Source organism: Crocodylus siamensis, chromosome 2 (genome assembly GCF_052110815.1).
Source record: "Crocodylus siamensis isolate JL-2025a chromosome 2, ASM5211081v1, whole genome shotgun sequence".
NCBI classification, from domain to species: domain Eukaryota; kingdom Metazoa; phylum Chordata; order Crocodylia; family Crocodylidae; genus Crocodylus; species Crocodylus siamensis.
Window position 1 is genome coordinate 281856109 of NC_143396.1, and position 21634 is coordinate 281877742.

General features: G+C 44.2%; 1 protein-coding gene across 3 annotated transcripts in view; it reads right to left on the minus strand.

The window, feature by feature from the left end:
• SYNE2 (spectrin repeat containing nuclear envelope protein 2) overlaps positions 1-21634 on the minus strand; it is a 280784-nt gene that overhangs the window by 237798 nt on the left and 21352 nt on the right. For all 3 annotated transcript variants that reach the window (XM_090034211.1, XM_090034213.1, XM_090034212.1), the window contains exon 2: positions 11676-11804. In XM_090034211.1, coding sequence (XP_089890337.1) covers positions 11676-11804 — 129 coding nt within the window. The remainder of the gene's footprint in view (positions 1-11675; positions 11805-21634) is intronic.

Consider the following 21634-nt stretch of genomic DNA (forward strand, 5'->3'; position numbering starts at 1 on the left):
GGGTTCTTTGTTAAGCTTTTTTAATGGGGCTCCGAGTGACCTTGGATTTATCTTGCCCTAGTTTTCAAAACCAGAATAAATAAAACCATCCACAAACTAATAAAGTGCTTCCTTTGCTACTGGCAGGGCCGATGCCAAAACTCACCAAGCTAGAAGAATGGAGCTGCCGAAACAAATGTGCAGCTGGTAGCAAGGGAGCACCTGGAAACGTTCAAATTTTCTCTTAGTTTGAAACTCAGTTTTTACAGAATAACTTATTTGTGGAACATAATAAATAGTTTGCTACGTATAGTAACTGGCAGTCAACCAAGACTGTTGAGACAATTGTCAGTACACACCGTAATGGGCAAGCAGCAGGCACCAGCGAACAGGCTAAACATTAAGGGCATCAGGATGCAAGGTAGCCTCTAAGAAGGGCCATGACACTGCTCCACTGCCCTGGGAATAACCTGAGAAGGAGAAAGGAGCCAGGGGATCAGCTTCCCTTCTTATCTCCCCACTGCTCCAGAAAAGGAGTTATCAGCAATAGGCTTTCCCTTGCCGTAGCCCTCACTTTCAGGCACACAGAAGGGGTTCCCCTGCTTCTTCTTGGCTACCTAAATGAGGTGAGACCTAACACTACCACAGAGCCTGCTCCTCTCTATCTGCAGGGAGTCATGCTACACCTGACCGGCATAAGACTGCTACAATCTGCCCTGAAGTAGAGGCCAAAACATGTAAGCAAACAATAAATATTGTAGCAGGACACTAAGGTGCCTGCTCCTCTTAGAGCAGAGATAAGGCCCCAGGTGCAGGTTGCCAGGACAAATGGTTAATGAGGGAATTGGCCGCACCTGCACCTGGTCAGCTGGCCGGAGGAGGCAGGGCCCTAGGCCCATATACACCCCAGGGCAGAGCATGATGTGAGCTCTGCTTTAAGTTACAGCCTGGGGACTCATGGTGGTGGGCGGCTGAGTGCATGCTGTCTGATAACAGCCGGTGGCTTGGGTGAGGCTAGTTGGGGAAGGAGGAGGCTTCATTGGGGTCCACTGCAGTGTGGGGGGCCCCGGTGCCAGAGAGGGTGCAGCATTTGGAGGGGAACAGACGCTGGCCCCAGAGGGGGCGCAGCACTTGGGCCAGGGCTGGGGAGAGCCCAGTGCCAGAGAGGGCGCAAAGACAGGACTGCAGAGAGCACAATGAGGACCAGAAGCCGAATTAATAGAAGGCCTAGGAAGATGATGCCTGTATCATCTGTGAGGCTTGGGGCGCGGTAAAGGGGTGGCTGTAGCCATGCATATGGCCCATAAGGCTAAGAGATTTGGGAACCATTCACAGTGAAGCGAGACATAAAAGGGGGTAGAAAACAACAGGGTTAATAGGATCTAGCCCAACCGTGTCCAAAACTAAAGCTGAAGGGCAGCCTCCCTATATTTATCATACCAACAAGACATGGCGGGTGAGAATGCGGGTGCTTATAGGGCGAAAGACTGGCACAGTTAAGGACCTGGGGGTGGGGGGTAACCTCAGCCATTCCTAGGTATCCCACCCTGCTACAAATATATTAAAAGCACTTTGCAATAAAGATATGCCCAAGATGAGAAAGGAAATCTGTTGTGGAGCAGGAATTGTATAGTGTTTTCCTGACTCTGAGGCTACACACTTTTCTGGAGCAGTGGGGAGGTGAGAACTGATGCCCTTGCTGCTGCCTTTCTCCTTCTCAGGTTATTCCTAGGGCAGGCGAGCAGCGCCGTGACCAACAGTTCAGCCTCCTGCTCCTCTTTTCTTTGAATGTGAAGGTTTCCTTAACTCATGTTCACTGTTGATTTCCCAAGTTTAACACTGGGAACTTCTCAGACAAGTTACATTTTTATAAGATTATTAAAATTGTGAATATATTCCCTAGTGGAAAAAATCTCTTGTTTCATTACCAAGGAAATAAACATGAAAGTTAGAGAAAAACACTCATAAAATGCTCATAACGACACAACACACACTCATAAAAGCCCTTTTAGGCCTTCTCATTTCTTGTCAACAGTATCCTGCCCCCAGACCATGCTGCTGCCCCTCACACCCAACCCACAGCCCCCTGGCACTGCCTGTGCCCCACACTCCCCACCCACAGCCTTCAGCCCCCCGGGTGTCCTTCACTCCCAAGCCACAACCCCCCAGTGCTGCACATGCCCCTCACCCCTGACCTGCAGCCCTCTGCTCCCCCAGCCCTGCAGTGTCTCCCAGCTGCCCCACACCTGCAAGCATGGGCATTGGCCCTGGCGCTACGGGCCCAGCCACACAGCTCCCCACTGCTCCCAAAGGGCCCCCCACTTCCTACACTGGAGGGGCAAGTGCCTCCACTGCCCTGCCCCAGCACCTGGACAGCTTCCCCCAGCATTGGCAGACATCCGCCCCCTCACACACCCATCCCCTGCATATACCCCTGTCTCTCTCTCTCTCTCTCTCTCACACACACACACACACACACACACACACAAGTCCTGGCCCTCCAACACCCACCCCCCACCCCAGCCAGGGCTGTTCTTACCCCCCTGCCTAGCTGCATGCCGGCCATGTGTGTATATGCACACAGATGAATGTGATGCCCCCTGACTCCAATCACCCCACATTCCTCCAGCCCCAAGCAGCTCCTTGCTAGGGCAAGCTGGGAAGTGCTGGGAAGCACTTTGATGCTGAGCAAAATCCCAGATCTGTTGATATTTGAAAAAACCTCCTGGGTGGAGATGGGAGAACCCAAAAAGGGGACATGTGTGGGAAAACCCTGGCGTATGGTAACCATAGATGATGGGCAGTGTTGTACAAGGGACTCTTTCCCATTCTGGCTAAAAACTTGTTTATAATAAAACATCAATCTGGATTAATGAGGGATAATGTAAGATCAGAAAGAATTGCTATATAATCATTTTTGTTTTGAGCAACTTCTGGGCTATAAGTGTGCCAGAGAGGTAATTAACTCATGCAGGTCAATTAAACGAGATGAAATTAAGCAGCCAGAAATTTTGGAGACTGAGAGTAATCTAATATAAAATGCAGAAAAAAAACCTTTATCCATTTATTTATGGGATTTTGAGTACACTGAAAACATACTGTCAGCAGGGATGATGAAATACATTTGAATTACATTAAAAGATTTAAATTACATTAAAGCATTAAACCACACCTGAAATAGTTTTAGCTCTCTCTTCCTCTTATAGTAGCATCCTTTTGGGTATGATCAAACAGCAAGGTACATTTATGTCAATAAAGTGTACTGCTGACTGTGTGTCTACACTCCTAATGAGCTGATGGAGGGCTGTGTACTGCTAATGAGCTGATGCACCAGGCCCCAGATGTAGCCTGGGTGTGCCCTTGAGACACAGTCCTGGGGTGTTTCCACACCTGGGGTGCTCTTCTACCCCAAAGCAGAAGTCCTCTTTGCTATCTGCTGCTTGACCACTAAGAACCAGCTCGGGAACAGCAGAGGCCAACTTCTTGGCCTGTGGTTCCTCAGCCCTATCCATCTTGGTCAGATCTTGCCAGCCCTTAGCAGAGGAGCATTTGCCAGCTAGAAAAATCACATCATTGTACATTCATGAGATGGATCCCCCTTTCCATGGAATGAGCCAGCCTGTAGGGTCAGATACCCTGGACACAAGCATCACGCACATCAAGTGGTTTGTAAACAGATTACAAAAAGCATTTATTATAAATAACAAGGATACACATACAAAATCAATTATGTTGAGACACAGAGATACAAACAAACAGACCAAGCAAAATATCAGAACAATAACTTGCTACTATCCTGCACCTTAAATCCAAGGAGACAGTCCCTAGCCAGCTTCAACAGGTTGAAAAAGCAGACCATGTCTCTGACCCCTCTGCTGGGATCAAGGCCCGGTGCTGTTGTGGTTTCCTACAAGATCTCCTAGCAGCTTGTTTTTCTCAGCTGTTTCTACTCACGCTATAAATTTATATGTGGATACGACACAACATGACATGACCGAAATTACATTTATATCAAAATATCAAAACGTATAAAAATACTATAATACCTACAAATACAAAAATGACAAAATGGAACCTGGCTTTGCTCTAGCTACAGATAGACTAAACACTACAGGACTACATCTAACTTAGGAGAATATCCATGCAGGCCACATGGTGAACCCCAAAAGCAACTTTGCTCTGGGGTGAATTCATGACAAACTCTAAAGCCTGAGAAAGCAAAACACTTGCACTTGTTTACCCTTTCCCTGTTTGATGGAAATTTTGGGTCACACTGATGTTATGATACATCCCATTTTGCAATCTAATCAAACATGCAGTACTGGTCTTATTTATGCAAATCTGCAGTCATCTTTACAAATACACAAATGGATTTCAACTTGTCTACTCCACCTGAATATATTTAACCCTTTTCTGTGTTCTAGGAAAAAGCTAAAGCAATCCGTGATTGAAAACTCAGTGCTCTATTTCATGGTCGAAGATGTGAGCACCGAGTCACAGGGGAGTGTGGCCCTTACCTGGGTTAACAAGAGTAACTGCTTTGTTGAGTGTTGAGGATGTTCGCATTGGCTCAGTGCACAGAAAGTAAATTCGACCTCCTGCATGGGCTTGTTCAGCAAGAGCTCACACCTTCCAACCCCGTGATCCAGACCACGGTGCCAGGAAAGTACAGTGGAAAAGAAGTGCTGGAGAAGGAGTGGGCATGTCCTTAGGGAAACAGACTTACACCCCAAGCTCAGGAGAGGGATTTTGTATACTTCTAGACTATGCTGATACCACATGGGGCTGCAAAGGAATTCCCCTGCAGCCCCAGGTTTTTTCTTAAGCCTTCCTCAGAGGCATTGGGTGACTGGTGCCTCCCCAGTCTGGAGACTGCGGGGAGCACCAAATCTCCGACAGGGGGGGCAGTCCCCAGCAGCCAATCACCAAGCAGGGGAAGGGGGGCCCTAGTGGCCAATCACTGGCCGTGGGAGGGAATCCGCCAGTGCCAATCACCAAGCCAGCTCAGAGGCACTGGGTGTTGGCTGCAGTCGTGTATTTTGACTTCAGTGGACCAATGGCCCCCCTTGCAACTTAGACCTAGAGGTTCCTGGCGAGAGGGTCTTGCCACTCTGTGCAGGGTCAGACCCATCACCGTATTTGTGGGGTAAAATTCCTTCCTGAACCCAGTCATATTGGTATGGACTGCAGGAGTTTCTGCCTTCCTTTAGTGGGAACCATGGCCCTCTACCTGGCACCTCCTGGGCATATATTAACCACCTTTGCAGCAGCAAGACACTGACTGCCATTGTCCCCTTGTTTTACCTCTGGCAGGTTCAGGTGTGATACCTGGCACTGTGTCAGAGTTGACTCTGTAGTTTTGTTAAGAGATTAGACAATGGATTTGTATGGGATAGTTGGACAGGGATGACCCTGCCTCAGGCAGGGGGCTGGATTAGATGACCTCTGGGGGTCCATTCCAGCTCTACTTCTCTATCATTGTGTGACTACGAGAGCCTCTATTCAGTTCCATATACCACAGCAGCCCAGGTGCAAAGGAAGCTACCCCCACATACTGCCACCCTTCACCATTTCTCTTACTACCTATACACCCTTCTGTATAAACCCTCCCCCTCAGTTCACATTAGCTTCTGCATCTTGCAAGATCTGCTTAGACACACAACTCCCAAGCTGCTGCTATCAGGGGTCATTTTATCCAGGCACCCCTTCCCATGCCACAGAAATGATATTGGTCTGTACCAGTGATCAATGGAGCACCAGGCCAAGACATGGATGGCCTTTTCCCCAGCTGTATCACGGTGAGGAGGAGAGATTGGCTTCTGTATCTATGTAACAAGGAGCCAGAGTCTTCTGTTACTTGAAGGCAGAGAAAGTAGCAGGGACATCGCCAGGTGAGGAGTGGGGAGACTGTATGTTACGGGCTGGCTGCAGGGGAATAGGTAGCCAGAGACTCATAAACTAAGAGTGCCTTTGCTGGCCTACTAGCCCTGCAATAGGACACCAGGGCAGCTAAGGCAGCAGAAGTTGTAAGCTGCCCTGGAAGCTAGTCATCAGGCCCCAATAGGAAACCCCTGTGTGTGGAAGAGAGCGACCTGACCAGAAGGGTCAGGGCTTAGGAGGCACATGAAGTCAGGGTTTGAGACCAGGCAAGGGGCTTCCCTGCGGGCAGCCGGGAGAAGAGCCCAACTCTCCCTTATTACACATCAGGCATTACATACAAGGACTCCATCTGGGACCTAGGGGAAGTCTCCCTTATTACACATCAACTAATTATAACAAGGCATGGCAGACAAAAGAAAAGGGAGGGTACCCAAAGAGTCACAGCAGAGCAAGAGTTGTGCGGCCACCAGGTGGCTACCCCGGGGAGCCCGATCCTTGATACAATCCACGCCTACCCAGATGGCAAAGGATTGACCCAAATGGGAGCTAACCTCTGAGCCTCTCCAAGGGAACAAGGATTCAAGAGGCACAGTAGTAGAGGGAAAGCACATCCTTCTTGCCTCCCTGCCAACTGGGACAATCAGATGTTACCTCCTCGTTCTGTGGCTTTGCACAAAGAGGAGGGCCCCAGAGAACAGAGGAACAGGCTCCTCAGTGGGATCTTGCAGCCAGAAGCACTACAAGGAAATGTCCACCTAGTCCTTGCAAAGGTGCTGAGGGTTAATATGGAAATTGAACAAAAAATCCCAGGAAGCCACCTGTAGCGTCTCATTTTTCAAGAGTGGAAATAAAGTAAAATAGTTCGTACTGCACAAAAGGCCAAGCCCCATTGTCTGAGCATGACTGATTTGGGCAATACCCCTGTAACTAAGGCCTCATGCATTAGGTATGATGTCCCATATGTAGGGAGCCTGCCCACTCAGGAGCAGCCACTACCCTGATTAAACAGTTGTCATAGGAACAAGAGTATTATGAACTTTCACCTCAGCAATGTAACGGGTCCAGTTCTTGACCCCACTGCAACCCCTTTAGGAGACGGGCCGAACTACTGCACAGAACAGCCAGCTCTGCAACACCTTCAAATCACTCTGCATCGTGCCTGGGAGCAACACAGAATACTAGAAGGGCGAAGGCTGTGTACCGGCACTGCCAATATTGTGTAACAAGTATAACTGGGAGTCTCACAACATTTAGTGCTTCCCTTTAGGCCTTAGCTCCTGGAGTCATGTGATTCCATAGCAAGCTTTTGTTAAAAATAATCCTAACACCTAGTGGTTGTAGAAAAAACCTTGAGCATATGTTCCTCTCAACAAACAGAGCCTAATTTGGGGGGGGATTGCGGGGGGGTTAATCTCAGGGCTTGGGGAAGGGGTGTGATCCATTCATTAATTTTTTAATACTTAGTGTTGGTAACATGCAATGTGAAGTCACCAATGCCCTCTCCCCACTGTCTTCACCTATTATGTTGTACTAGAATCTGACTCAACACTTTCACATTTTTTAATGTATTGAACAACATAAAGTAAATCATTATGAATTAAGTTATGTTTCTATCCAGATCTTTTTACTGTGAGAGAACACAGCAAAATGTGTTGAGCCTTGAATAAGTTTCCTTTTCTAAAAAAAATCTAGTAGGTAAAACACCAAATGCAGGATACTACAGTAAATGCCACTGGCTATTATTAAACCCCTTGTTAAATTAATATCTCGTTGCGGTGGAGTGTGACTGTGGCAGGCCAGTAGGGGGTGCTTCTGCACTGAGCCACCCACCTCACTGCGCCCGACCACCTTCCAGGCTCTGAGTGTCTGCCTGGGTGAACCTCACATCTGGCTGACTCCCTTTGTGGAGCACAGCCACTAGACTGGGAGTAACAATGCCATCACCCAGGGTCTGGGCTGATCCTGGTACTGTGCCCCCTGGAAAACACAGGCCTAGTAGTCCTTGAGCATACTCGATCCATTCCAAAAATTTGGGGTGCTTCCCTCAGTCTGAAGCACAAATAGTGGTCTCCCATAGTCGGCCAAATCAAGGGGACTCCAAGGCATAATCTAGACCCACTCCCAATAAGTCTCCCACACTAGGTACAAAGGAAAACTTTACTGGTTACAAGGAGCAGATTTGGAATAGGGTACAGGGGTGAGCAATATTAGAGAAATCCCACAGAGCAAACTGGCATGGCTGGGTAGCCTTTGATCATGCATCTGAGTTACTGCAAGCTATATATTTTGTTAGATCTCAGGTAGCCTACTCATGAGTATCATCCAGAGGCAGGTGGAGAGTCCCTCTGGAGGCAGGCAGATCATTGATCATGAGTTTCCAGAGAGAGCAAGTTTCAGATGGTCCAGCTTCTCTCTAAGTTTTCATCATGGCTACTGCCTCTCCTCCTAGGCAGTCCGTAAATTATATAGACCTTATGACCTCATTTACCTGGTCCAATGGAGGCCAGCACCTGTTGGCTGCCAGCCAACCAATTTGAAATGCATCACTGGTTGCCGGGTAGACTGGCAGGGTCTCTAGCCCCCTCCCAGTCAGGTTGGCATTGCTTAGAACAATAGCGAGTATAAGCCCCCACCCAGGTATGTGATGCCAGTCACGTAGGCAGAGGGAGCAGGTTTCCCACCCTCCCCCAGGAATGTATCCAGCTCAAGTTACAATTCAGGGTTACCTAAAGAGCCCATGGGACAGCTTCCCGTTGCAGTGACCATGTTAACCAAATTGTCACATAGCAGAGTTTTTAGGGAGAGACAGATGTGGCGTTCTGCCACAGTGACAACAATGCCACTTGCAGAATTTTATGATCTTTCTGTAACTGCACGTGGTGCATCACTGGTTGTCATCAGAACACACGGCATCTATCACTCCGAAGAGTTACTCTGGTTTACAGCAGCCGATTACTACTACTTTTTGATACCACAGCTGTGCCCACTCTCCTGGCACACCGCTGTACAAACAAAGAACAAAGAGATGACCCTTGACCGAATGAGTGGAGAATCTCACCTGCCAGGTATTAGGTGCTGGAAAAGGAAGACCCTCCCACCTTTCAGCCAAATAGTCTAGTACTTCAAGCACTTGACCAGACAGCAGGATATCCAGATTCTGAGTCCCACCAGCTGGAGGGACTCTGAACCTCCACAGTCAGAGAGGGGGTGTGAACATGCATCTCCTGCTTCGCAAAGTGCTGAAACCTCCAGGCCATAGGCATTACTCTGAGCCTTCTCCAGCCCTCCTCTTGAAGCTGATCCATGGGCAGCTGGGAAGTAAAATATACGGAGCCAAGAGAAAGCAAATAAGTGAGAGCGCATATGGCTCAGTGACCTGGATGCTGCCATGAAAGGGAGGAGGCTTTAGGCTCTAATCTCTACTCCTTCCCCAGTGCTGTTCATTCATTGTATTCAGCGACTATTAAATATCCTTATATGATATTTGCATTCACTATGAATATAGCTGATATTTGTATTAACTATGAATACCAGCTTCTAGAGAGCTGGGAAGTAGACTGAGCAATGCTTACAGATTGGTGGTTAGAGTACTGTGCTAGGAAGCAGAAGATACAGTCAGTACAGAGGTACAGGGTCCTAAACTCTCCTGCCCCCTAGGCAACTGCCCTAACCACTAGGCTACTGGGCAAACTGGTAAGCTGCCTGCCTTCCTTCTTTAAGCAGGTACATGCATAAAACAATCCTATTTTGTCACAGGGCCAAAAGCTGCAGTTATGTGGGCTAAATCCATTTTGGAGTGAAAAATCAAATGCAAAATGAAAATAGATTTAGCTCTTACTTTCCAAATGAGGAATCTCTAAGGTATCTCAAGTTAGCCCTCAAAACTAAAGCACCCACAATCTCTAGCCAGTCGGAAATGGTTACTACTATGAGTGAAATTTTTCAAAATTTTGAAATTTTTTCCAAAATTTTTCAAAAATCTGTTATCTTTGACTTATCCTACTATACCCATTTGCCCTGTTTTACCAAAGATCTGCTAACATAAGCCTGCTCATTTCTGTCTGTTTTAAGTAGGTCTTTAGCATTTCTAGATGGTTACATTTCCAGTTGTATAGCCTGCCCCAAAGGTTCAAATGGGGTCTCAGTTCTGTGTGTGTTGATGAATGTATACCTCATTTTTTAACCACTAAATTAATTGCTTTTATGCCACTTATAAAATTATTTTAACAGAACCCTTTAAAAATTAATAAATGGGGCAGTCTCAAGCCTACTGGAGACTGATTACTACACTCCTTCAAAACTATGGTAAATACATACAAACAATTTGACTTTATTGAAAAAATACATATTTCAAAGCAAAACACAAATATATTCTTTGTAACTACCTTTGCAACATTGTATCTCCTGCCTTAAAACTAAGCTCACTCTTCTGATTCTATATCATGACTAAAAACTCATGTGAGCCTGTATTCAAGGGAAAATTATCATCTTAGATGTCCACGTGCATTGAATGTAATAGGAAATGCAAATGTGTATCTAATGGCAAAACAGGAGTTCACCTCAAGCAACCTTCACAGTAACCTCTGACTTCTGGAAGTATGCTGCTTCCCCATGTGAATGAAGAGAATGACTTAACGAAGCTATGCGGACAAAGGGAAAGATCCCATACAGAAATAATTTTGGCCTTAGATCACAGTCAATGCCAATACATCAAAACTTTAGGTTGAGTAACAATATTTGTGCAGCTATGGATCAGAAAACACTGCAGAATTTCCCTCTTGCACCTTTTTATCTGCTTACAATATATTTCCCCAGAAGTAAGCCAGACTGCAACTCCACTGTAAAGGAGCTAAAGGGAAATAGCTTTTCAGGGGCATGATGCCATCCGCCTACCCTACAACAGCTCAGCTCTGAGCATACTAAAGAATCAGCTTTGTAGTGGACCTGCCCCTGCAGCCCTTGTGAATGGTTGCTGGTGAAGCCAACATCAGTTTTTTGAAAGTAGAAAGACTGTAGGACTGGCTAGACACAGAAGGAAAAGATAAAAAAGTGATCCCAGAAAAAAAAAAAGCATAATCCAACCTATGGTTCAGGCACTTCCAGAAAGATTCTTTCTAGAGCTCATTTCCACCCCCTAAACTCACATTGCCTAGCTCTTTATTGTTCAATTAACCACACTGAAACCAGTGAGATTACTTGTTCAGTAAAATGCTATTTAATGCAAGTGCAGGTAGAAAAATCTATCCTTTAAAAGAGCTTATATGGAAAACACAAAGATTTTTCTACTCATTCAGTCCCTCAGAGCCATTTCCACAGATGGCTGGAGACAAGTAATGAGATTTTTTTTTGAAATACAATAAAGCTACGAGCTAAAGCAAAGACAACTAACTTCATGCATTCTAATGACAGCAAGTGCACAGTAGACAAACTGAGAAACATGGGAAACTATTGGAATTGCATAACTCTTTTTCAGACTAGTAGTTCCCGTAACCATAGTTTACAACAACATGTATTCCACAAAGGAAAGCGTAAGAAACAGTGAGCAAAGCTGTACCAAAAAAGGCAAAGACTCTGTAAATATGGTGGGAGGGAGAAATGCTCTGAGAGTACTGTGTTACGGCTGAACAGCCTCTTGTGAGGCAGTTACAGAAGTCTGTGTGCAGCAGAAAAATACGTTGGCTGAACAGACTCTAATCGATACTATTTTTAAGCGTTGTGCTTCAATGGGTTTCAGATTTTCATTTGCCATCTACACAACCACGTGCATCTGCCAGAACCGACATCAGATATTTTGTGAAACTTGCGTGGCTTCTTACCTTGCAGTGAAATGTGACGATCGTCTATCTCAGTGGAAGACTGGTCCTCAGCAGCTGGCGGGGGCTTATTAGATGCCATGTTCAAAATGAGGAAGATGGTATCATTCCCACAGTACTTCAACTGCCAAGCTGAAATGGAAAAAAAAGTTAGAAAATCAGAACCCTGATGTTTCTGTTAAAAACTGGAAATCAAACTGCTTTGTCTGACAGGAGATGTGATTTTATTCAGCTAAGGTGTTTCCTTAGCCTAGATGAAGTGACTACGCCTTCTTTTTGAATCATAAAGTTATTGGCCTTTGGCTCCGTTCGTGCTGTTTCTAACGGCTGGATGAAGTCCAAAACTCAAATCATGAATTCAAATGTGCCTTGTTGTGAAAAGGAAAGCCTTGCAATTAGAAAGAGTCAGACACTGTAGCTTTCTTTTTTGAATATGTCAGGTTGACAAAGGCTCATGGTACCTTCTGTAAATGTTACCAGCTACCCCAAAAGGTTTTCTTTAAATCTTTGTAACATTACAGACTTCTTTTCCTGCTCAGTAATTGCTATAACAGCCTGGAAACAATAGAAGCTGAGCCTACAAAGATTAGATATTAAAGTGTAACAAAAAGGTGATCATTGACACAACCGAACAATCATTCTTGCTGTTTCCATCTGTATCTTAGCTACCCTTTATCTCCCCCAAAGACTCTTTTGCACAAAGGAGTTTTATTTTCCAATTCTTTTCTGGACACCTCCTTCATCTAATGCAGTCTGAGAGAATGATATGCAGTATCGTTTTAGAAAATACAGTATTACATAAGTAACCACAGTAACTGTATTGTTAAAATTTGTCAGTAAGGGGAAAACTGGCCTTTCTTAAATACAGACTAATAATTTTTTTATCAAAAAGTTAAAAACAAAGCTAAACAGGCCTGACCTTAAATAGACTTTGTAATACAAATACCAGTACACTTTCATCACAAAACAAAGGATTTACACACAAAATATATATATTTAAAGAACATGAGTATGGCCGTAAGCTCAAAAGTTTAGAAAAGCGAGATATACAAGTGCCCATGTAAGGTTAATTGGGTCCCCTTGGGGACCTGCATTTTGACTCAGTCCTTGTTTAGGCAGCAGGAGCTGCCCTGGACTCGACTGCTCCTGTTGGGAGCAAATTTGCTCCCAGTGCAGGCACACATGCAGATGTGTTCCTGGATGCTGTTACTGCACCTTATTTTAATATGTAGTGACCTTAAGGCTTATTAATTGCCTGTGTAGACACACACAGTATGAATACAGAGGGGACAGTCTAGCCCTAGAGGTAAGTGCTGCAGTTAGTTTTAATTTAGGGTATGTAGTAATGAATCCAAGTGCAGCATGGATTCTATGTAACACTATTATACATTAACTGATCGTGTTCTGTAGTAGTACCTAGAGACAGCAGCTAAGATCAGGGTCCCATGTCAATGAGCATATAGTTGAATAGTTGGAGACAGTCTTGAGCCTAATGAGCTTTCATCCCAGAGAGGTAAGAGTCAGGAGGTATGTTGGAGAGGTAAAAGGACTTGATCTAGATGACAGAGGAGAGCTGGAGTAGAATACAGGCTACCCATCCACTCCCCAGTGTTCTGCCTGTTGCCCCCTGCTTCATCTTTACGATGAACAACTGAATTGTTTTGTTATTTAAATAAATTTGGAAAACAACCATTCTAGAATTTTGGAGGTAAATCCAGCCTTGCACATTCAAAAGCTCAGTTCCAGTTGACTTCAATTGTCACATGAATCATCAAAGCAGGTCTTCAGATCTCAACAAAAAAAAAAAAAAGAGCCAGGGACAATGGAACATATTGATATTGAACTAAACATTTATTTTCACTGTTTGAGGATTTCAAACCAGTTTATTTTTTCCATGTTTGCAGTTGGCCTTCCAAGAAAACTGAAATGTGCTGGCAGACTTTCTTTTTTAACTGAATATTTGTTTGAGATCAAATTCAAGGAAAGGCAGGCTATTTTTTTCAGTGTCTTAAATATTAGCCTTTTGTTTTGAACCTTTGATAAAACTGAATGAATAGATTTTTAGTACAATGATCAGGGTTTTAGGCATACAATCATAATGATAAGTAAGATTGCTAACTGTCTATGTTTGCAATTATGCTGTATTTTCCATTCTAAGACCCTGTGTACAATTGCTTATAGCTGCTAACTTTCATGCTGGGTTTCTGTTTCCAGATGAGTGGAGTTTCTCTTTTTTATCTGGAAAAATCCAGGCAAAGGGATTCATATATTTTTGAGAATGAGAGTAGGGAAAAATAATTTGTTATTCAGTCTGAAGAAAATTCTGGTGACCTTATCTTGAAAAGCTCAAGTACATCCATGCTTTGAAACAAGGACATAACGTTTTGTCAGCAAATACCCTTTGGATCAGGGATGTTTCTTTTACCATACCCGTGAAAAATTGACCCAGTTTGGCTACCTTGTGAAAAATCTGTTTGTACACGCTCAGCAGAAACTTGCTCAAGTTTAGAGTGCAAAATCCATGAAGGTGCAGGCACTGCTATGGGATAAATCAGAATTGTGTAGTGAAAGAGGCTCTCTTCTTTAGACCCCATTTCCTTTGTAGCAGGAGTAGAAAGTGTGCAATGAACAGAGCAGGAGATTTCAGCACAGCATGCTCTCAAGTTTAAGGCAGTTGGAAGTCATCCTAGGAAACAGGGATTGTATTCCTCCCTGGGACACAGATGGTGTATCTGGACTGCATCTCCTGCAGGTCCCAGCAGGCACAACTTGCCCACCTACTCACAGGCTCCCAACACAGAAATACCCTGGTGACGCTGCACAGGGGATGTCCCACCAGTCCTTGAGACATTGGTCTGTGCGTGCTTCAGAGCAGCTGCTGGGGTCAACCCTAGAGTGGCTTCACTGCAAGCAAGCGTGGGAATTGGTGGGTGAGGTATATACAGGGATGTCCCTGCCAGGCCATGATGCAGATATACCCAGAACTTCTCTGTGCTGTTAATCCAGTCACTTAAACTGAACTTTTTGTACGTGATCATTAACTGTGTAGTCCTCTTTTTCTCAGTGCTTGACTTGGCTCCATTAGTCTCATACAGGCAGAGATGACTGGAAGAGAAATCCAGGGTCACTGAATCCTGCATGCTATTATTGCAAGCGATCACAGCACAACATTGTTATTTGGTAGAGCTTCAATCTTAAAACTAGCCAGGTTTTTTGCTCTCACTATTCCTATATGGAGGCAGTTCCAGAACCTCATTTTCCTGATAGCTAGAAGCCTTCTTCCAGCCTGAATGTATTGATTTGTAGTTTATACACACTTGTTCTTATGCCAACACTGTACTTCAGCTTACAAAGTATTTTTCCCTCCATGACAGTTACCCAGTGAGGCACTGGAACAGCTGGCCTAGGGAAGTTGTGGACTTTCCATAACTGGAAGTGTTCAAGAAGAGGTTAGATAAGTAATGGTCAGGAATGATCTAGGTGTAGCTATGTTATGGGTATTTCCCATGCTTCTGGGCATTGCTCCTGTTTCAACCCGTCTGGGGGGGTTTTCGCCTTCTTTAGAAGCATTGGGTATTGGCTGCAGCCAATGCTGGTGATTTTGAGTGTGGTGTGCCATTTCTTCTTCTTGTACTAAAAACCAGATGCTCCTGGCTGGGTGTCTGACTGTCACATTTGGGATCAGGAAGGACTTTTACCCCATGGTCAGATTGGTCCAGGGTGTGGAGGTTTTTACCATCCTCTGGAGCAGGATTCATGGCCCCCTTTGAATATCGCAAGTGTATTTTAACAGTCCATGCAGGAGCAGGACATTGGCCATGGTTGTCCCCATGCTTTACTTGTGGCAGGTTAGGGTGCTATGCTTTGTAGTTGTATGACACAGTTTTGTAGTTTTAGTAATAGATTAGACAAGGATTTTCTTGGGATGGTTTGCATAGGGATGATCCTGCCTTGGGCAGGAGGTTAGACTAGATGACCTCTGGAGGTCCCTTCCAGCCCTACTTTTCTATGATTTTTAAATGTATTTAAAGAAGGTAGTTGTATCTTCTCTAAGCCTTTGTGTTGTTAAACTATGCAAACCAAGCTCTATTAGTCTCTTCATGTCTGGTAGACTCCCTGTTACACTCATAATCCTAGTAGTCCTTCTCTGCATTTGTTTTAGTTTGGACCCATTGCTCTTCAACAGACGTGACTAGAACTGCACATGCAATTCCAGATGATTTGCTGAAGTGCTGAGCACTTACAGCTGTAGCTGAACTCATTGGGAGCTCTGTTTTGAACATAGAGAGTGCTCTTTAAGGGTAAGTATGCTGGAAAATCACATCCAAGCTGTTTCAGGGCATAGACATATATGAACAACTAATGACAGGGTAAAAAGGGGTCTGGCTTTATTGTGTATCAGCTAATCAATGGTAATTGCTATCAGCCTAGCTTCTACTTACCATAGAATAAGAGCACGCAGCAAGACAGTAGTCAGGAGGCAGTGGATACATGTTAAAGCTATGCCCCCTTTGACACCATGGTGAATTGTTCATATAACCATGTCCTGCAACTGGGCACCCAAAATTTGTAAATACATTTGATCTTGATCTGTCTGTACTGCTCTTTCCTGTCAGTGAAATAGGAGCAATATTCCCTCATCTCCTAAAGATGAAGTGAATATAGATTCATTACTGTTTGAGAAGCACTCGGATACTGCTCTCCCTGTGCAGCAGCCAGACAGAGCTCTACGTTACCACTGGTGCCAGCCCGGGACTGGCCGGGGGAACAGAGCGATTACTGGCCTGGGATTCAGGGAGCGGAGAGGAGTTGCCCCAGGGGGAGGACAGCTCCCAGCTGTGTGGACTGCCCCCCTCTGAATCTTCCTCCAAATTTTTCTGAATCAATTCAGAGGCTTCGAATTGGTTCAGACCTTTTTACTGGTCTTCCAATTCAGATTCGGAGATATGGCTGCCAAATTGAGCCGAAACTCCTCTGAATAGAATCAGCACTCGAAGCTTCGCACAGGCCTACTGCTTACCCCCCTCCCTCCGTAGCTCCCCAGGGTCCAGCACTGCTCAGCATCCTCCTCTCCCCCAGGCATGAGTGGGAGTCAACTGGGGCAGTGCTGGGACCCAGGACTGAGAGCTCCCCTGTCCCCTCAGCAAGCAAAGTAAGGGGAGAGCTCAGGACCTTGCTGCTGCTTGGCCACAGGACATCGCCCCGAGCCAGCACTGCTGAACCAGGCTGCAATCCCAAGCTCCACACCAGAGCCACAGACAGCTCCCCGCCCCCTGCTGCCTACGTTGATGGGGAGCAAAGTGTTTCTGGTCAGCAAATACACATGCACTACTGTACTGTAGCTAATGTATTGTTAATTTAGTACCCATATTCCGTGGTACTAGCAAACCATCCATTAGCCTAATTTACTGCACAGTAAGTCCCACACATGTGTAGACAGCGATGCTTTACTGTGCATTAGTCTAAAGCACAATAAAGCGTCTTGTGTAGACGTGCCCACTGAGTAGCACCATTCTTCCAGTCATTCCTTTGACTTCACCAGGGTTTCATTCATAGTAATGTACTACCCAGTACGAATAAAGGTATCGCCTCTAGCCTGTAATTAGTCTGCTATGTATCAAGCAGCCATTAATGTTACTTAGCATTTTTTCACTTTCTTATTAAAATGTACCTCTTTTTTACTTTTCATTTAAGTTGATCCTTTTATTATGTAATCACCTGACAGTTATATATAGCTATACCATGACTTTGTAGTAGTGTTGTCACCTGCATTCAAATTTTAAAAAATCACATTTTATCATTGAAGTAAAATTGATTAAGACCCATTTCTCCATTGGGCCTTCAGCAAGTGCTTTCTTTAATAATTGTCTTTATGAATAAATTCCTGAATCAGAAGAAAGAAAGAATCCAATACACATAGAGAGGCTTCATTAGTAAAGATGGAAGAGCTTTTGAATTAGATTTGGAGTCGCTGAAGTAGCTAAATTTAGCAGTCCTAGTTGCACCAGGTATAGTGATGATGTGATTTAATTTTATGAAAGGAAGAATCTTCCAGCTGCAGAATACACAGGATTTCTAATGGAATTGCTGTTATTTTCAACAGTCTGAGTAATTACCACACAGTAATTACAAGATAACTTATCAGTTTAATAACGTGCATGTTTACAGTAATTAGGTACTGTATGTGGGTAAACACTGTGCACACTGATGGAAAAGCAGAGTAAATTTGCCTGTGCAGAGCTTTGCATTCTTGCAGCTCTGGCACCAATACCTGAGCTAGGATGTTTCGAGCTAGCTTGAGTAGCTTTACAATGGACCTATGTCTGCAGCAGAAATGTACCCAATCTAAAATACCCAATCCTGAAAAATCTTGCTTACATAAAAGTGCACTCATACTGTGGAGCTCATGGATGTACTCAAGGCCAAAACTGAATTACAGACCAAAGACCATTTCAGCCATGCCCTAGCTGCTAGGTATGGATGCATAATAGTGGCTATAGCCCACTGAGCCACTATTGCATTTATCTTTGTAGATTTGTGCCCCTACCATGTCCACTTTTAGCCAGATTGTAGTGCCAAAAGTCACTACAGAGTTCTGCCCTCCCCACATGTGTCTATCTGGCCTGGCCATCCAGCACACAAAGTTCAACTGTATTAGCTCTAGCATCCATGTGTACAAGGCCACAAAATTAACACTAGGGTTTTTAAGGAAGGAAACACTCCTGTTTTGAGTCACCTGACAGCTTTCAACTGGCGGTCGACATTTTTGGATTGGAGTAATTTAGGTTTATTGTTAGAACTGCCATTTCTATACCCACTACAGTAGAGAGTTAATTATTCATTAGTCCATTAACTGGAATGTTTTGTATTGACAAAGCCATGAGCCCACAGTTGAGTTTTGCTCATCGGTGAGACAACTGTGCATTGTTTATTTACAAGCGCTTTGAAGTTTTAAAACAGTACACAGTGCCAGACATTTATATCTGGTTGTTTCTTCATATTTTTGTGTAATACAATAACCACAATTTTCAGCACTTCATTCTGTGGTGTCTGATTATCCCAACATTTGATTATCTAGAATTATAGTGACACTAATTATTCCATATAATCAACACTCTAATGTAGCAATATTCCTCTAAGCTTATGTGCAGGTTTCCAAATCTGGGATTTCTAAATTCATTGGCAAAAGGGAAGTAAAAGACTGAACTCCTAAAAAAAACTTGTGATCTGTTTCAAAAGGAATTTTGCCAGTATAATAGCCCAGGATGCATGCTTTGATTTTAAAATTAGCAGACATCAGGAGTGTATCTGAAGCAATTAATAGGGAAAAATTCACATACTGCAGTGATCCAAGTTCTCATTTTAAGGCTTTAAATTCTCTACTGGTGACTCCTCTGTATCTATTTCAGACTCTTTGTATCATTTATTCCAGATTCAATATTGATATGAGGAGTTACACCAGTGTAGGTATAGCGTTACAACTACGCAGGTGCCGTTTTGTCAAGAAACTTCCCATGTAGACAAGGCCTAATTAGATTAAAGCATATACCCAAAAGACTGCATTGGAAAGGTGTTGGCGATATTGCTGTTCACATATCATTCATAGATGTAAGTGGTTTTAAGGTGCTTAGCACTGTAAAAAATCATTGTGGGAGCGGATAAGTCACTTTAGCCGAACACTTTATAGTAATGGAATTGCAACTATTTTTACATGGAGCCTCAGAGTACTTGTTCTTCCTTCTCTTCTCTGAAGTGCCACTGATTATTTATGACCAGCCCAGCAATTCTGAAAGACTTGCCCTGCAGAGAGGCCTCTACACATAAACTAAAGACTGTTCCTAGCAACAGATTATTATTACTCGTGAGTTCAGTTGGAGCAGATGTCATGGACAGAAATAGAAGATTTTTGTCTTGAGTAGTTTTTTCATTGGAGGGTCTTTTCTCCTTCCTAGTATTTAGCTGAGATCTTGTATACTTTATTTTGCACACCTTGGAACAGAATGAGTCATCTCTAAGAGTTTCAAGCTTTCCAAGTTGATAGATTTCTTCATTAGAAACTATTTTTCCCATTCAAGTATTTTATCATAATCTTCTCAATGGGAAAATCTGACGGGGTATTAGTCCTTACACATGTTTAAACGAATGCTCACAGGCACCCCCCGATAGTTAACGTTTTCATCACAGTAGTGAGGGGCTCATAATAAACCATACGGTACTGCAGTCTGACCCACACAGGCTTCCCACCTTGCCACTTCATTTGCAGCGGCTTAGCCAGTTTTAAAGAACGTCACTGAACTGAAAAATCATCAGAGGGTTAGCTTGCTTTTTTATATGAACGTCTAAAAAATTCTTGCAATTAAACCCCCTCTCAGTCTAAGCTCCTGCTCCAAACTGACTTTGGAAGTAGTTCATTTCTAGACAAAAGAAAATTGTGCCTACTGTATTTTCGGGCTCCAGCAGAGATGCTGCACAGACAACCCTCAGGTCCTGCTGCACCCAAGTGTAGCGTTCCTGCATCAAAGTTACAACTCACAGGGCTCATCTACACAAGACGCTACATCACTGTAGTCATAAGCTACATCAGCATAACTTGTTATGGCGACATAGCGTTGGTGGGCATGAACCGTGATGCTGAAGCTACTGCACAGTAGCAACAAGCTTACTCAATTGCTGCTCAGTCATTTAGTACTTGCTTAAGCGCCCACTTTCCCCTAAGAATACTAAGCCAGATCTTCAGGCAATGCCTGAGAATATCACTGCTTTTACATTTCAATAATCATGATATTATCTGGCTCGTGAAAGTTAAAGATGAGCTAAATTCATTAAAGCAGGGTCATTCTGATTAAACTAGTCCCTGCGGTTTCCTGAGAGAAAGAACGACCTTCTATCAAGACTCGAACCTTGTTGAAGCTGGCAGGGAAGAGGGGCCTTGGCTTTGTTCTGATCCTACTAAGTCCTTGTTGCAAAGAGGATTGCATCACTACCCCCTTTCAAAGCAGCATTAAAGCATGCTCCACCTATGAGGCTGGGAGATCTGCATTATCTGGGGCGACACTGCATTATCCCTAATGTAGGACAATTCCCAGAGACCAGGTGGTGAAAGATAGGAACAGGGAACATCCCCATTAACTCTGCTATGGCACAGTAAAGAATCAAGCTCAGTGGAAATTATTGGATGAACAAGGAATACAGAATTGGCCTCAAACAATAGACCAAACCCAGTACCCTGGGTTTATTCATATAAATATTTTGCTACTCATGAGAATAATGGCACTGAAGACTACTTGCATAAGTAAGGATTACTCAAAAGAGTAAAGGTGGCAAGACTGTACACTATTATGACTTGATGACAACTAGTGACGGTACATTTGTTATTTGCCCAGGGACTTCCTACTGTTCTGTTCATAATCCTGGCAGGACTCCAAGCAAAACATATGGGTATATAAAAGCAATGGCACTTTTTAATTCCAACTAATGTTACTTGTTTGTCTTTGATTTATAAACTGATAGTATTTCCAATTGCACACGTACCATTGACCTTCTGATTACATTTATCAGACTAGAAATATGCATTTTAAAGTATTTCTTAATAGCACTTTTTGTCAGACGTAATTTCTGCATTTAGTAGGGCCATTGTACATTTTCATTTACACTAAACTACTAAGGACATAGGCCCAGGGTGGCCAAACCATGGCTCATTGACATGGTACTTGCAGCTCTGGGGGACACTGGGCTGCCAAGGGTGGGCACTGCAGCCATGCTGCTTACCCCAGGGTGCGTTCCCCTCGGGGAAAGCCAGTCCGGCTTGGTGGTGCAGGGGTGCGGTGGGCAGTGGTCACCATCATGCCAGGTTGCTCAGCACTGCTCTCCCCTACCCATCCCCCCCAGTTCTCCAGCTTCGGTGGAGGATTGGATATGGCTCCCTGGCCACACCTGACATAGGCAGACAAGGGTTCTTCACA